General features: G+C 33.9%; 3 protein-coding genes across 3 annotated transcripts; 2 read left to right on the top strand and 1 right to left on the bottom strand.

Moving 5' to 3' along the window:
- The first annotated feature begins 1042 nt into the window (after positions 1-1042).
- LOC104889143 (thioredoxin H-type) lies at positions 1043-3061 on the top strand. Its single transcript, XM_010674300.3, has 3 exons — positions 1043-1203; positions 2163-2288; positions 2679-3061. The coding sequence occupies exons 1-3, from the start codon at positions 1123-1125 to the stop codon at positions 2808-2810; spliced, it is 339 nt and encodes a 112-aa protein (XP_010672602.1). The 5' UTR covers positions 1043-1122; the 3' UTR covers positions 2811-3061.
- Positions 3062-6255: 3194 nt separating this feature from the next.
- LOC104889150 (thioredoxin H-type 1) lies at positions 6256-8320 on the top strand. Its single transcript, XM_010674305.4, has 3 exons — positions 6256-6489; positions 7789-7911; positions 8009-8320. Exons 1-3 carry the CDS (start codon positions 6409-6411, stop codon positions 8153-8155), a joined length of 351 nt encoding a protein of 116 aa, XP_010672607.2. The 5' UTR covers positions 6256-6408; the 3' UTR covers positions 8156-8320.
- Positions 8321-9193: 873 nt separating this feature from the next.
- Positions 9194-16396, bottom strand: LOC104889159 (beta-galactosidase 5). The gene is made up of 19 exons (XM_010674317.4): positions 15974-16396; positions 15753-15848; positions 15530-15642; positions 15335-15401; positions 15082-15174; positions 14725-14868; positions 14002-14090; positions 13793-13898; positions 13594-13681; positions 12733-12851; positions 12486-12647; positions 12053-12231; positions 11807-11904; positions 11563-11672; positions 11344-11454; positions 11115-11228; positions 10754-10956; positions 10154-10490; positions 9194-9873 (listed from the first exon to the last, which is right to left on the bottom strand). Exons 1-19 carry the CDS (start codon positions 16145-16147, stop codon positions 9763-9765), a joined length of 2514 nt encoding a protein of 837 aa, XP_010672619.2. The 5' UTR covers positions 16148-16396; the 3' UTR covers positions 9194-9762.
- Between the last annotated feature and the right edge of the window lie 529 nt (positions 16397-16925).

Raw genomic sequence — 16925 nt, 5'->3', positions numbered from 1 at the left:
TAAATATAACTTAAGGTTACTCACCCTTTTTCTCTATAATTTATAGATTTTATTTGTTTTGGTTTAATTATGGGTTTGATTTCTTGTTTAATTTTCGCTTTTATCTTTGTGGTGTACTATATATATTCTTTTGATGACCCTTTTTCATACTTATAGCACGTTCACAGCTTGTTTTTCAAGAGTTTATATTAGTTTTCTAAAGTGTTGGAGTTTTTTTGGGCAAAGTAGGAAATATATAGATAAAATAGTTACAACCAAAGGTGGTGCTACTCATTGCACACAAGTCATACTTGATAGTTGGTACTACTAAGGCCAACTTTGTCATATTAAAATGAAAGATTCTTTAGCTCCGACGGAATCTTTGATCTCCTATGTTATTATTGTCATTTATGATACATGTTGTTTCCAAGCCAATAGCTAGTGATATTTCAACTATTAGTCAAAATTGATGGTGATTCATGCGTCCAAAACATGGGGTATGTTCTTCCCAACTTATTTTCAGTTCAGTTCATCTCTGGACGATACTTTTACTCTCACATATCACTATTCATTTCAGTTCAGTTCAATTCAGTTCAGTTCAGTTCAACTGTTTTATACCGAAGAGAATAGGCCCATAATTAATGCTAAGACCAATTTGCCTTAGCAATTATCTTAGTCCACATCCAAAAAACTGTCACACACATTAAGCTATCTTGATTCTCTGATTTTCAAACATCGTTCAATGTACTCCATATAAAACGAATAAATGAAATCAACTTGGGCATCACGTTTATCTTTCAAAGTTAGAAACAATCTTATCAAAAAAAAAAGTTCAATATTCTCCCAGCTGCATACAGAAAGAAGAAAAGAAAAAAAGGAAAATGCAAACCCATCTTTTCTAAAAAAGAATACTCCTAGAACTGAATTTCATGATCCAAAACAACTGCACGTCACGGAAGAATAATAAAGAAGGCCCAGCCCAATGGATTTGCGGCCCATAACCATTCACACATCACACTCTATTTTACAACTTTTTCGTGCATAAATAAATGGAAAGAGTTTGAGACAAAGGTTAATCATTACTTGACTTTCAGATTAATTGATTTGTGCATTGTTTTGGCTACTGAAAAAAGAGGAGAGAGAATGTCGTCAGAAGTTGTTAGTTGCTACACTATTAACCAGTGGAATGAGAAATATGACGAAGCCATGAAATCCGGGAAACTGGTACCCTTCTTTTCAATTTTCTTTGGAATATCATCTGTGTCTGTGTTTGGATCCTTTAGAGTTATATATGGCTTGGATATAATTCTATTTTGTAGAGTTTCACTAAGACTTTAGAAAATCCGAACTCATTTGTATCTATACTCTATCAAATACCATTATTATGTTGATATATAGTACTAATTCATATTCATATTGTAAATTAGTCATACCACTTTCATATTGGTTAGTGAAGGGGCTCTCCTAATATGAGTAAGGAAGGGGATAGAGATGGAGGGAAGGTGTTAACCACATATAAACTTATTCCGCATGGAAGAAAGGGTGAGAGATAACTAACATATAAGCTTAATGAACTATTTCTTCCTATTCGTTTTAGGATGGCCGAAACCTCGTATGAGCTTGTATATGGTCAGTACTCAGTACATGTTACACCCAAGAATTTATGACTCTTTTAGGATAGAAATAATATACTTTGTACCACATAAATGACTTAGTTAAACAATTCTAAAAAAATGAAACCTTAGAAAGTTAGAACCAATCCAAGCTATTATCAAATTTTAAAAGATAAAAAACGTTTTTTTTTCAATTCCTAAACTCTCGTATCAAAAACCCATGTGAAAAAGTGGAGAGAAAGTAAAAAGTGATGTTCAAAAATAGAAACAAGAAAAATAAGAACAATATTTTGACACACCTGAAATGAAATACGAGAAGTATAAAATGGGACAACCAAGAAGGTCATGACCTTGTGGTTAAAATTGAGGTGCTGTGAACTATATGTCACATGTTCAAATCCCTCTTTCCCTTCTTTGTACTTTGTATTGCATTCGTGGCTCATATGGATCAAACAAAAAAAACTATAAAATGGAACGGAGGGAGTAGTATATAGAAACAAAGCAAAGTCCAAGGCCTTAACTTCGAATACTGACCAATTAATAATACCATGTAATGATATGCAATGGCAGGTTGTAGTTGATTTCACTGCTTCATGGTGTGGTCCATGCCGTTTCATCGCACCAATTCTGGCTGATTTTGCTAAGAGGTTCCGTAATAAGGTTATATTTCTCAAGGTTGATGTTGATCAGTTGAAGGTAATATACTTAATTACTTATACTCCCTCCATCTCAAAATATAGTTCTCATTTTTATTTGGGAGTCAAATTTTAAAAATTTTGATCAAATATTTTTACTAATGTATACAAAAAAACATATTCATAAGGGGTCTTGTTAGATTCGTCTCAATGTGTAAATTCGTAATATCAACTTTTTATATTTTTTACTAATAACAAATAAAAGATAACGTAGGTCAAAGGTACGTCTTGGAGACTGTGCAAAATGAAATGGGAACTATGTTTTGGGACGGAGGGAGTATTATTGAATCAAGAGTGAATAAAATAAACACTTGTCAGTTGAAACTAATAATAACACATTAATTTCTTCGTCTAATATGTATCTTTTGTGCCCTCTTTTATTTTTTGATAGACCGTTGCTGAGGATTATAAAGTTGACGCCATGCCAACTTTTGTGTTTCTAAAGGGAGGAAAAGAAGAAGAAAGGGTTGTGGGCGCTAGGAAAGATGTCCTCCTCGAACGTATTAGGAAATATGCAGCTTAAATTTACCAACTTAATTTATCTCACTGCACGAATGCATGCATGCTACGTATGAAAGTTGGTGGTGAAGTTGATAATGAGCGAATGTTGCTCTCTTATGTTGATGTTTTTGTACTTTAATCAAACAAAATTGCGTCTATTTGTATCTATTGGCCTTGGATTACCATTCCATTTTGTGCTTATTAAGCATAATGACACTTAATTAATACTATTATAGCGAATAATACATTGTGTAATCACTTTTGTTCTCGAAATTAGGGGTGGATTCAAATTGGTATTTTATGATTTTCTTTGTCAAGGTATGTCTATTATTTGTCCAAAATATTTCCAATGCCTTATGCCTCCAAGGAGGACAGATTCGCTCGAAAATGCATTCGAGAAATTAACCTTTTGAATTATTGCTTAAGTGAGATGAGTATGTAGTTACATATATTCCTATTCATGAGTGGTGGCTAGTAGTGAACATAATATCAATGTTTTGGATCACAAACATCATATGTCATTTAGTGTGATTAGATATTTAGTTTACAAATGTCTGGTTTAATCGAATTAAGCTAGCAGATTATCCGGATCTAGTTTAGGATATTAATTGTTAGTTTGCATTATCACTCAAAAGGAATGTGGATCGAGTGATTTAAATTATCTTGCAAAAATCAGTTTTCTTAAAAAAGGTGTAGCAATACTACCTCCGTATTTTTTTAGTTGCAACATTTGGTTTGTGGCACTATTCATCAACCAACTTTGATAAACTATCTCGCATTATTATATAAAAAAAACATAGTCAAGTGGGGTCTTGTTAGATTCGTCTCAATGCGACAACTCCAAATATCAAATTTTTATAATTTTTACTTACACCCAATAAGAGATATTAATGTTCAAAGAATCGTCTCGGCAAATGTGAAAAAGCAAATATTGTAACTAAAAAAACAGAGGTAGTATATGTAATATACACCGTTTTTTAACGAGAAATAAATGTTCACATCGAATAATTAAGATACACTAGATGAACCATTGATCAATAACAACGGAGGCACAAAACTACTATGAGATTTATGTCCACTAAATTCACAAAAAGTGATTTCTCTAATATTTTAATTTAGGGATGGTAATATGTAGGGTCTGGGTAGGGTAAGGTTAGACCCTTACCCATATTCTAATTATTGGACGAAAACCCAATCCATAGGGTAGATATTTTTAGGACCCTTACCTGTAGGGTCCGATAGGGTATAGGTAGGGTCTAGGGTCCATAATAAGTCTAAAACAAAAAATTTCCCGCTTATATTTTCACATGTATATACAATAATTGTTAAGCAAAATTCAACATACAAAGTTGTTAATTAACACACACAATATCATATTACATAGGAATACATAATTTTTCTGCATCCCAAAAGTCTCATAGATCCAAATGTGAATAAAGAAAATAGTTTGGAGCGAATGAGTAAGATACTGGTAAGATGAGACTTTGAGAGTGCGACTATGGTTAGTGATTGAGGGTTTTATTTTATCTGAAAGGGTTTTCTTATATTTGTTATAGATTAAATATATATATTCATTTTAAATTAAAAAATATATATTCAAGTTTGGCTTGGTCTATGGGTAGTGCATGAGTATTTGGAAAGTGGACCCTTACGCTATCTTTACCCGATAGTATCAAGACGCATACCATATCCTTACCCATAGGGTCCAAAAAATTAATAGGACCCATACCCTTCAATTAGGATAGGTTTGAGCAGGTCCGATTAGGGTCTTGGACATTGCCATCTTTGTACCTTACTCAAGTGTACGATTTTCACACTAGTAACTCAAGTAGCTACCTAGTGTCCGCTATAAGTATTGCCAAGTTGAACTGAAAACAAGCTCGCCCAATTAACTTCGCGCTCTCAATGATAATTGTTGGAGTATAAGGTGACACTCAAGAAAGGGGGGGTTGAATTGGGTGACAAAATATAATCGATTTTCACAAAAACACGCCTATGGCATAATGTTATCAAGGTAATAACCTTATCTTACTCCAATTATATTAAAATTGTTATTTTTATCCCGTTTCTTTTAAAACAACTTATCATGCCATAACTTTCATTTTTCAATTTCGCACTAGATAAAATTACACAAAACTGATAAAATCAATTATGAAGTTTATAAATAATAATATATTGATAATTGTAACTGATACGGGGAATGCCCGGGTAAAGTACTAGTTACTAGTCAAAATTATGCGTTAATAAACATGAAAGTCAAGTGTTGCAACTATTAAAAAACTAAGGTAGTCATTTGATCACGAGTATTATTGTTATTATTATTATTAATTAGTTTAGACTCCATGCTATCCACGAATTTACTAATGAAAAATATCTATCTTTTTTCGTATGTTATATATTCGGGATTAATGACTTAAAATTTAATAGAAATGAATAGAGAATTAGGTATTTAGTTTTGATGATCCAAATTATTGTCTCGGTGATTTTATTTTGAATTTTAAGATATCCGATCCATTACATGATTTTTAATAATTTTTCTCCTATATTATGTCAACAACGTTTTGACGATAAAAACTATTGTAATGATGCTTTTTTACAAATTGAAGTCATACCATAATCAACTAAATTCTAGTTTAGCTAAATTAAAGATATAATATGTATAATAGAGAAGATAGGTCAAATTCTTATAAACAATTATCTTATTTATTTATCATAAAACAAAAACTTTTGGCAAGAAAATTTTCAATATGGTTTCTACTTTAGTATAAGATAACTGGTTGCCAATTAAAATTTGCATAATATTATTAATAAAATTAATCTCTATCATATGTCATATGACAACACACGAAGATACCAAAAAATAGAATAAAAAAAGGATAAGTACCTACTTCATTTAAATGAAAAAAATGGGAAACAAAAAGAAAAAAAAAACAATCACATTTAAACTAGAGTTTGTCTTGTAAGAGACCGCCTACTTTTAAAATAAAATTAGGCAATGGTAAGCCCAATATTAAAAAGAGAATTAGCCCAATAGTGTGTAGGTTAATTTCATTTGGTGACTAGTTTAATTCATTTAGTAACTAGGTCTACTTTTATATTAAAATTAGACCGTCTCTTTTAATAATTTTTGTTTAAACTAAACAATAATTTTTTGAAAAAAATATCCAATTAATTTAATTTCACACGCATTGCATACATATAAAGAGCGAGTAAGTTATCACGAAACTCATCAATTGAATTTGAACACAATACACCCTAAGAAGCGTGAAACTTACCCAATCTAAAAAGAACATAATAAAAAGACATCAAAATCATTTTCAACACTTCTTTATCTGTCAAAGCTAAATATTCTCCAAATGACCAAATGTGATAGTACTAGTAGTCTAGTAGTACATAAATGAAACCACATTCATAATTACTCGCATACACGAAAATTAAAAAAAAAGCCCAGCCCAATAACTCAAAGGCCCACACCTTTTTCGCCACAATAAATAGTTGAAGATGTGAGCAACGAAGCAAATACATTCATATCATCTTTCGTCTTCGAATTTTGACTTTGAGCAAATTTTATTTGGCCGACAAAATTATTTGCAAGAGAGAGAAATTTACTAATAACAAAAATGGGAGATCAAGTTATTGGTTGCCACGCCGTTGACCAGTGGAATGAGCACTTCGAGAACGGCAAAAACTCTGGAAAATTGGTAATCTTTTCTTTGTTTTTTTTGGTGATGAAATGAATATTTACTTTGATTTTGTGATGTTTTTAATACTAAAGTGAATATAAATAGCAAATTTCAGATGTGGGTTAGGGTGTTAATAATTTTTTTTGGGATGTAATCATGAATTATGCTTGTAAAATTTGATTGTATGGATTATTAATTTTGGGTGTTGCTTTTTTTTTTTTTAATTTGATGGATGTGCAAATGTAAAAGCTTGAAATTTTGAGATATGGGTTAGGGTTTTATGTTATGATTAATTAAAGTATAAGCTGATGAATGATGAATATTTAAGATTTGCGAAAAAAGTGGAGAATTATGGGAGGTATAAGGATTACAGGTTTGTATATCTGTATATCTATATTGGGTGTGTGATGTAATTGAGTTTATGAGAAGGGGTTATTATGAAATTCATGGTTGATTTTATGTTATGATTTTAAAGTAGTATTTGAAGAGCCCCACTTTGATTTTGATGTTGTTAAATTAGGGTTTTGTTATGTTTGTCTTATGAAGTCGACCTCATCTTATTGGGATTAAGGTGTTGGCATTGTTTTGTTGTTGTTGCATCACTAGTGGGGTGTAATGTTAGGATTAATGGGTTAGGGAGTGTTGACTAAAAATTCGAGGTTGTATTTTGATCTTGATGAATGGTACAGTAGGTTGTGGTTGATTTCACGGTTGGCGTTGTTGTTGCATCACTGGTGGGGTGTAATGGTAGGATTAATGGGTTAGGGAGTGTTGACTAAAAATTCGAGGTTGTGTTTTGATCTTGATGAATGTTATGATAGGTTGTGGTTGATTTCACGGTTGCGTTGTTGCGTTGTTATTGCATCATTGGTGGGGTGTAATGTTAGGATTAGTGGGTTAGGGAGTGTTGACTAAAAATTCGAGGTTGTTTTTTGATCTTGATGAATGGTACAGTAGGTTGTGGTTGATTTCACGGTTGGCATTGTTGTTGCATCACTGCTGGGGTGTAATGTTAGGATTAGAAAACCCGAGGATGTATTATGATCTGATGAATGTTACGGTAGATTGTGGTTGATTTCACAGTTGGCGTTGTTGTTGCATTACTGGTGGGCGTAATGTTAGGATTAGTGGGTTAGGAGTGCTGACTAAAAACCCGAGGTTTTGATATGATCTGATGAATGTTACTGTAGGTTGTGGTTGATTTCACTGTTGGCATTGTTGTTGCATTACTGGTGATGTGTAATGTTAGGATTACTGAGTTAGGGAGTTTGACTAAAAACCCAAGGTTGTATTTTGATTTGATGAATGTTATGGTAGGTTGTGGTTGATTTCACGGCTTCATGGTGTGGGCCATGCCGCTTCATCGCACCAATTCTGGCTGATTTGGCTAAGAAGCACCCAAATGCAATCTTTCTCAAAGTTGATGTTGATGAGTTGAAGGTAATTTATTCTCGAAGCACAATTGTTTCAATGCAACCTCCGTTTTTGTTCAACTATGCAGTCTCTTGAATTTTGTTTTGTAAATTGTTGCTTGCAGACTGTTGCTGAGGAGTTTAAGGTTGATGCCATGCCGACCTTTGTTTTCTTCAAAAATGGGGAGGAAATTGACAGGGTTGTGGGTGCGAGGAAAGAGGCCCTCATTGAGAAGGTAGAGAAGCATGTGGCTGTTGCTACTACCTCCTGAGCTGTCTAATGAAGTTAACGACGAGTTTATTGCTTTCTTATGTTAATGCTCAACCAGATCCTGAACTATGTATGCTTGTATGATTTAACTTTGGATGACAATGCATTCTTATGGTTGTTCTGAAAGACAATTTATAGTGAATAACATACTTTGTGTTGTGTGTAATCAACTTGTCATGACCGTATGAGTATAGTTGTTCCTAGATGAATGAAGAAATCTTAACAGGTAAAACCAGGCTCGGTCGGAGGTGGTAATATGCAGGGGTGGACCCTGCAAGGGCGGGCTTCCTCCCATCCTCCTGTTCCTGATATCGAGTAACTCCCTTGCTTTCGGTTTCTGATTTTTCTAGTATAGCTTCATCGTCTAATTCCTATCGTGCGAGATCTCGCATCTCCGTTTTCATGTTAAAAGTGTATGATATTATAATTTCTAAACTAAGGTATGCCCTTTCTTAATTCTTGAATTGGAAGCGAAGGCCCATTAAAAGAGCATTGTTTTCATAAAACTCTATAAAGAGTACCACTGGCTGTTTGATGTTTTGATGATTACCAGATAACGAGAATTTTCTGGTTTTTACAACTGGTATATAAGCATCTGATCTATGTTGTACGGGAAACGGAGAAACGGACACAGATTCGAGAAACAAGCGTTTATAATGATATTCGGACCCGATTAAGAAGTTTCCGACTTGAAGTCCGGCAATGTCTGTCACTTCAGGAGTCTTTGGTTAGGTTCAAAAGTGAATTCTTATTTGTTAAATAATAGGGGAATCGTGATCACCTCTATCCATCTTTGTGGGCATCGTATTCTTCATGTCCATTTGTTATGAAGGTGCAATCTCACTAAACTTGAAGCCACACAAGTAAAGAATCTTCCTTTATTCAGCTTAAATAAGACATCTGTCGACTGTCGGTGAAGTTATGCTCCTAAATGATGCTTATTCACCCACTCTTTTCTGCATTCTGACTTTTTTGCTGCTGATATCTCATATCTGTATTTGTCTACCACTTTCATGGCAAATACCAAAACGCTGTACAATTCAGCTTTAAACGAACAAATTCAATTCATACTTGCATCAGCTTGAGCAACAAGAAAAACAAATTTGTTTAATCACATACAATACTACGAAAAACACGACATAAAGAACCAAAAGAAGAAAAAAAACCGAAATACCCCCTCATTCGCAGCAAGATCTTGTAAAAGCAAACACGGACTTCTAAGTTCTCTACTCCTCAAAGCATATATATAAATAGTAATCAAGAATAGCTCTAGTAGAAACAACCACTAATACTAAGTTTCTTATCCAAGAGCACATAATTAGTACTCAGAATAATATAGTGATCGACCCCTTCACTTGAATCCCATTCCCTAATAAAAGGCAAGGGAATGGCTACTATACACAAGCACCTTGCTGTATAGTTTACTCACGCGCATCCCTTTCCACAATAATAAAATGCTGCTTATAGACACCTTTGATAGTCTTCGACTATTATTTATCTCCGTCTTCCTTTTTCCGCTTCCTTGTAAGCTTGATATATGCAGATAAATTGTGGTTAAACTCTTTACATGATACGGCTTTATCATGAATGTGGGTTGGTTTCATGTGCTTAGGAACATATGGCTTCAACTGTTAGTCGTTTTAACACGTTACGACATGGATCTCCCTTAAAGTTTGAGTTGGATATAGCAACTGAGCATCTTTCCTGGCCAACACAAAGCTGCATCAAGAAAGAAATTTGGGTTAACCAAAAGATACCACTTAGCAGTGCAAGGTCATGTAACATTGAGGTATTTGAATGAGCTTTTCCTAATTTATATCTGATATATGCAAACAGGGGGTTGTATGTTTGGCATTTTTGTAATTATGGCGATATTGTTCGGTTTCAGATATTTCTCAGAGAATTAGGGGGTTGTTTTGGCAAGTTATTTTCTCAATAATTACCAAAGTATGCCACTGACATGTATTGTTAGCATATATATGTATGTATATAAATGTACCTTCTCTAAGACATCTTGGGAGTTCTCAGAGTGGCATGATCCCTTGACGAAACTTCCACAGGTTCCCAATGGTGTTCCAAAACTTGCAAATTGGATGGATGCGATTGACTGTCCTGGTCCACAATGCAAGCGGATGTTGGACTGGTGAATTATCTCTTGCTCGCCATTGGAATCTAACCGCCAGTGCTCGACCATTGGATGGTGTTCAAATGCATCTGCACAAACACGTGACACTGATCGCTTCATCAGAGAGATCTTTGATGCATCTCCACCTAGTTCCTCGAAGATGACCATTTGATTTTGCCTTGGCTTTAACCAACCCCTAGGAACATGGTACCTAAAAGCCAAAAGATTAACAACATATTAAGGAATCTTGAAGAAACCGATCCGGCTAACAATCAGCTTTCAATAAGTTAGCTAAATGGGTAACTAGTTCTCAATCTAACACCCTATGTATTGACATGAATAAAAAAACCTAGTTCGGGTTAGATACACAGGGGTAATATTGTCAATACACATCACAATATGTAAGATCGAGAACTAGTTAGCCATTTATGTTGTTTCCTTTAGTATGCGTTATTAAAATGTTCAGTACACTACCATCTTTGGGTTGGGCGACCACAGCCAGATTGGCATTTAGTTTGACGGTATGTTCCACCATAGTTACATGGTTGGCAGTTTCCCTTTGCATAACTAGTCCAATATCTTCCAATACTCAGACCATTGATCCAGATTTCACCTTTACCCATGCTTTCCATATCTAAAGCCAATGGTTCAACCCCATCAGGAGCATCAAAGTTAGCCTGCAAAAATACAACTCCGATGTTCAGCACAAGCCTTTTCCTTTCTTTCTTTTAAAAAAAACTTATATTTTTATCATCAAAAAGATAAATACTCGTCACTGAGGAGTTTACTAAGGTACTTAAAAATGCTCCCAAGTTCCAAAAAATTACATCTTTACCTTATACCAGGTTAAAGGTTGAGTTTTCTGTGCAGCAAGCGAGACACGCATCCATTCTGTAGACGAAGCTTCATTTGGAGACGTTAGCTTCATATTTTCTCCCTTCAATCCAACCTGTCACTCAAAATATACTAGTTTATTAATACCATATAAAAATATCAGCCTTGAAATTTTTTTAATTGTAAACTTTAATATCCAAATCCACATGTTAATCTTGCATGCAACTCACTTGATATGACCACTTCTGCCATGTTAAATCCCTCTTGCCGCTGCTAAGGCCATGCAGTATAACTGGGCCAAGAATTCCAGTTTTCCATGTCTCGTAATGTGGCCCGACATTCTTAGGTAAAAATCAGTAAATTTTCTTTCATCAGTTGTTTTAAACACCAAGCAGGTAAATACTGAGTCATCAGAATGAGTTATGACTTATGATGGCTTAGAATCATACCGGTAAACCAACTGCTAAACTTAGCAAAGCAATTCTGTTCATTCCTGCATGAAGGTTGACTGGTCCTTTAAAAGTAAACCTCCTATCTTCTCTAGTCCCAAAACCCGAACCTGCATCAAAGGGTAGCTTTATTAATATCTGCTTCATCCATAAGAATCTCTTTAACTCCGAGGCAATTTTATGTGTGTGGCATTTACCAACTCAATTAGTTGATCATCATTAGAAGATATAAGTGAAAAGTTACCTGAAAACTTTCCATTAACAAACACATGGACAGCATGCCCTGCTGATTCCACCATGAGACTTGGAGCTCCTTGCAAATCAGAAGCACTGACGTGGACACTGGTTTAAAATAATGGAAAGATGTCAAAAACTTACAATTGAAGTAATCATTTCGAGGATACTATTTCCTACAATTAGTTTCCTTCAAGGAATGTGAGATAAAGATAAAAGAAGGTTGAGCAACTTCTTGTGTTTAGGGGGGGCTTACTTGGTCATGTACCAAAGGTAATCACTGCTGTCTCTAGTGACATTGATCTGTTCTAGAAGTCCGACAGCTGTCATTGTTGGACGCTCCTCCAGAGAAGAAATATCTTCATCATACATCTCCCATGACAACAACCGAGAATTGGTTGGTAACATTTGCATATGTGAGGTTTGAACTCCGACCTAAGATAATAAAAGAAAAGAAGCCTTGTCAATCGAGAGTTATGATTCAAATAAAGGGTGCGTTCTCTTTGCCTTATTTTGGCTGAACTTGTATTCTAAAATTATCTAAACTTATTGGAACTTGTTAGATCTTAATTTGTAAGTTATCAGAGCTTAAAGGACCTTATCTAAACTTAGTAGACCTGAACTTGTTTCTTATAAGGTGAACAGAGCACACCCTAAGTCATAGGAACAGCAACACTCTTACTACTTACCTTAGCAGTGTTGAAGACAGAGTGTTTGCAATCAGGAAGTATGCTAATAGACCAAGCAGGAAGTTCAAAGTGCTCATTGTTGAATGTCACCCTTGCTGATTTAGTGAAATGGTAGTTGTAGAGGAAAGCCGCACAAGTTCCCCGACCCGAGAAGACATAAGCCTGTATAAGTACTTGTTATTTATCAATCAAAACAACAAAAGTGATAAGATGCTGAAAACAGGGGATCACGGAGTATGAAACCAACCTTCTGATAAGTTCCCAATGATGTAACTTTAGCATCCGAAGAGAGCAATGCCCGTTCACAAAGCTTGATGGCTCGGTGTAAGTCTTTCAAATGCCCATATTTGGGTTGCCTAATTAAACCTGAGGTACAAAAATATGTTGATTAAGAAGAGATTAGATAATCACAAGTAGTAAGACTATAGGTTACCATATTTGTGTGTAATTCTTTCAAATGCCCATATTTGGGTTGCCTAATTAAACCCGAGTACAACAATATGTTGATTAAGAAGAGATTAGATAATCACAAGTAATAAGACTATAGGTTACCAAGCATCAATCTTCTTACTAGTAAGGGCATAAAGAGAGTTTTCTGGGAAAGAATCAACACACTATCGTTATGCACCTCTTAGGCACTGTTTGGTGCAGGGGAAAGTCATGGTATCTATCATCCAATTATGTTCTTTGTAATGAATACTTAAAAGGGTTTAAAAGACATAATCTTCCTCTAGAGAAAGAAATTACTTGGGGAATCGATCTTCTCTATGGGGAAGGAAGTCGTTGGATAACAATAAAACCCCAAGCTGTAAAATATTATAAAAACAAAAAAGAATAAAAGGGTTATTTTTATGTAAAAGCAATGCTATACCACAATATATATCGACAACAAAAAAGACATTATGTTCCAATGGAATAGAACACATGAGTAAATTATGTATACAATGTCAAGATGCATATAAGCCTGAACTAACTAGATTGCTTTGATTATGGAATGCAAAGTGAAAGCCCAAGAGCTCATCCAATCAAGAGCAAGTGAAATAGAATGAAACCATCAAGACAATAAGATATTGTTCATGGTTGTGTTATGCAAGCTCAAAATTATTACCGTATTCGTCAATTGGGGCATCATAATCATAACTAGTTGTAATAAATGGTCCACCAGCAGTTCGCTCAAAGTTGGTTCCACCATGGTACTGTCAGCAGTGAACATCACATATCAATAATAGAGGGAAAACCTGGGACTAACATTGTAGTATCAATCAGTAAATGAAGTAGAGGGTGTTCATAAGATAGTAGTTACTAACCATGTAGTAGTTGACATATGAGCCACCGGTTTGTATGAAACGAGCAACTGCAAGTGCTAAATCTTCAACTGGTCTCTCATGATTTGGACCTCCAAATTCAGAGAACCTACAAGTGACAATAAAAGAATGTTAATAGAGAAAGAATGAAGAATTGAAAACATGACTACAAAGAAATTAAGGATATAGTTGTAAAAACAAATTTTGATTACCATCCACTCCAAGCCTCGGTCCACATCTTGGGTTTATTTGGTTTGTTAGGTGTGAAATAATCACAATAGAAACCGTTGCAAGTGTTTATCTGTTGCCAAGAGGTGCAAAGAAGATCAATCAAATGCTTCATCAATTATACTCTCATTTTCTCATAGTAAAGTTCTCATTTGCTTTTTCCACGGTCTCTTTACACAACTTTGACCACTAATATCTTAAATAGGTATTAATAGAAAAAAAATAATGTTTAGAATCTATATATTAAGATGAATCTAACAAAACTCACATATCACTATTTTCTTGTATATTGATGAAAATCTATGGTCAAACTATTTGATGTTTGACTTTGGAATAAGCAAATGAAACTGTATTGATTATAGGACAGCAGGAATAATATTTAATAGTGAATCTAATCAAGGTAGTACTACCTCTGTTTCAATCTAATCTACACACTTACACTTTTCACGCATGCCAATGCAAAACTTTGAGGACATATATTTTTAGTTTTGTATTTGTAAAAATTATAAAAAGTACATACTAATAAAATACATACTAATACGAATCTAACAAGATCCCACATGACTATGTTTTTATTCACGTATAAATCACAAACGAGGGTCAAAGTGCAATTTGTGAATAGTGTAAAATGTCAAAGTGTGTAGATTTATATGAAACGGAGGTAGTATATGGTAAAATATCAGCCAATTCAAAGGTCCGTATCTTACCATTGGCTCCGGAGCATCATCTTCCTTACACATCAACCATGGGACTCCGGTTTTCAATCCATCCGCCATTTTTGCAGCCCAGTCTATGTATGCCTTACCAGCAGGCCCAAACTCCTTAACCTCTGACCCATATTCATTCTCAATCTAGTAAATATGTTCAAATCATGTGAGATGTAAACACATAATGGACCATACAATCTTCTACCTTTTTTATATACTCTCATGTTACATAAGAGTAATAATAATAAAAAGTTCATTTTACAGGAAATATACAGGTGAAATTTGATGCATATAAAAATAGACATATAACTGCAAAAAGCTAAATATGTTAAGAGAGAAAATTTATGACATAAAAACCTGAGAGAGGATTATTGGACCACCCTGTGATGCAAATAATTTCTCACTTTTCATCATCCCAACAATCTTCTCAGTAAAACCTTGCATTGCTCTCTGTATGATCAAAACAGTAAAAACCCAAAAATGGAAAAAAGAATTAAATAAAGGGCACATGGATCAATAAATTTTTACTGAAATCACAAAGAGACCTACCTAAAAAAAGATGATTTTTTTTCAAAAGTATGTAAAAATGAAAATAAAATAAAATTAGGACCTTAAATGGTTCATTATCTGTTCTGAAGCTGATTCCAGGAACATACTTCAACCATACAGGAAAACCTCTGCATCAGATTGAAGAGAAAAAACAGAGCAAATTATTTCTAAATGTCATGAAATTATGTAAAATAAAACAAGAAAATATACCCACAAAAATTACTCATAGAAATGATTTCACAACAAAATATATTACCCAAAATTCCATTCAGCACAAACATAAGGACCAATGCGGAGATTAACATAAAGCCCAACTCTTTGAACAGTCTTAATGAAGCGCACTAAATCATATCTCCCTTCAAAATGATACTGCAAATTTCAAATTAAAAAATTTCCACCATATCAGAACTTCATACTTTTTGAAATAAAGTAAAGTTAGTGAAAAAAGCAGAGAAAATATAGATCCAAAAAAACCATACTTTTCCAGGAGAAGGTTCATGCCCATTCCAGAAAACATAAGTATCAATAACATCTAATCCTCCAACTTTAGCTTTCCTTATAAGATCTCCCCACATCTGCAATTAACAACCAAATTTTTGAAAAATAAAACACACCCATTAATAAAATCAACTTGATAAAAAAAACCCATATCACAAAATTTAAATTTTTTTAGTAAAATGAAAGAAAGAGAGAGAATTACTTCAGGGGTACTTCTGGGATAATGAATTGAACCAGAAATGAGGAGTTTTCGTTGGCCATTAATGATAATACCTTTATTATCATAAGTAATTTCAGTAGAATGTGTGAACTTAAAACCCAGAAATAAGCTCAGAAAGAAGAGTGTTATTAGTTTGGAAACTGAGATTGTTTCCATTCTTCTCTGTTTTTCTATCTTTTCTCTGTTTTTCTGGGTTGTTTGTTTGTTTCAATGCCAAAAAATGGGGTTTTTATAAATGTGGTAGTGGGAGAAGAGAGAGAAAGTAGTATGGGTGAAGTATTCTGGTACTCAAATCTGATCTTAAAGATAGATAAATTTCTGAAAAATTATATGTAGATTGGAAGGTAGTGCAAATAGTAGGGCAGAGTTCCATGCAACAGGGAAAGCTTTGGTGTATAATGTTTACTGCTTTTCCTCAAAATGATGCCCACATATATTATGTGAGCTCACACTAAAGTTTCTTCTTTGCCGATTTATATAAATCACACAAGTTTACTCCTTACTTTGTAACAAGATAAACAAACAAAATGAATATTTTATACTTCATAAATAATAATCATTTGTCGAAATTTTTTTTTTATCCATATGAGCCACGAGCGATACAAAGTACAAAGAAGATGAGAGAGAATCGAACATGTGACCTACCGTTCACAGCACCTCAATCTTAATCACTAGGCCAAGACATCCTTGGTTATTTGTCGAAATTATTAGGTTACAAAGAAAGTATTTTTCTATAAAATTCGATATGAATTTTTTAAGTAGAAGCTATATGATACGTCGATACGTATATTAGAGGCTAAAATTGAACATTTTTATATCGTGTTTAATTAAATAAAATCTCGTTCGTTATTTTGAACGTGTATTATATAATATGGCATAATTACTTTGAGAGGGATAAAGAGAGCTGGTCCAAGTAATATGTAATTTATTTTAG

This window comes from Beta vulgaris, chromosome 1 (assembly GCF_026745355.1).
Source record: "Beta vulgaris subsp. vulgaris cultivar EL10 chromosome 1, EL10.2, whole genome shotgun sequence".
Lineage (NCBI taxonomy): Eukaryota > Viridiplantae > Streptophyta > Magnoliopsida > Caryophyllales > Amaranthaceae > Beta > Beta vulgaris.
This window is presented reverse-complemented; position numbering and strand designations above follow the sequence as displayed.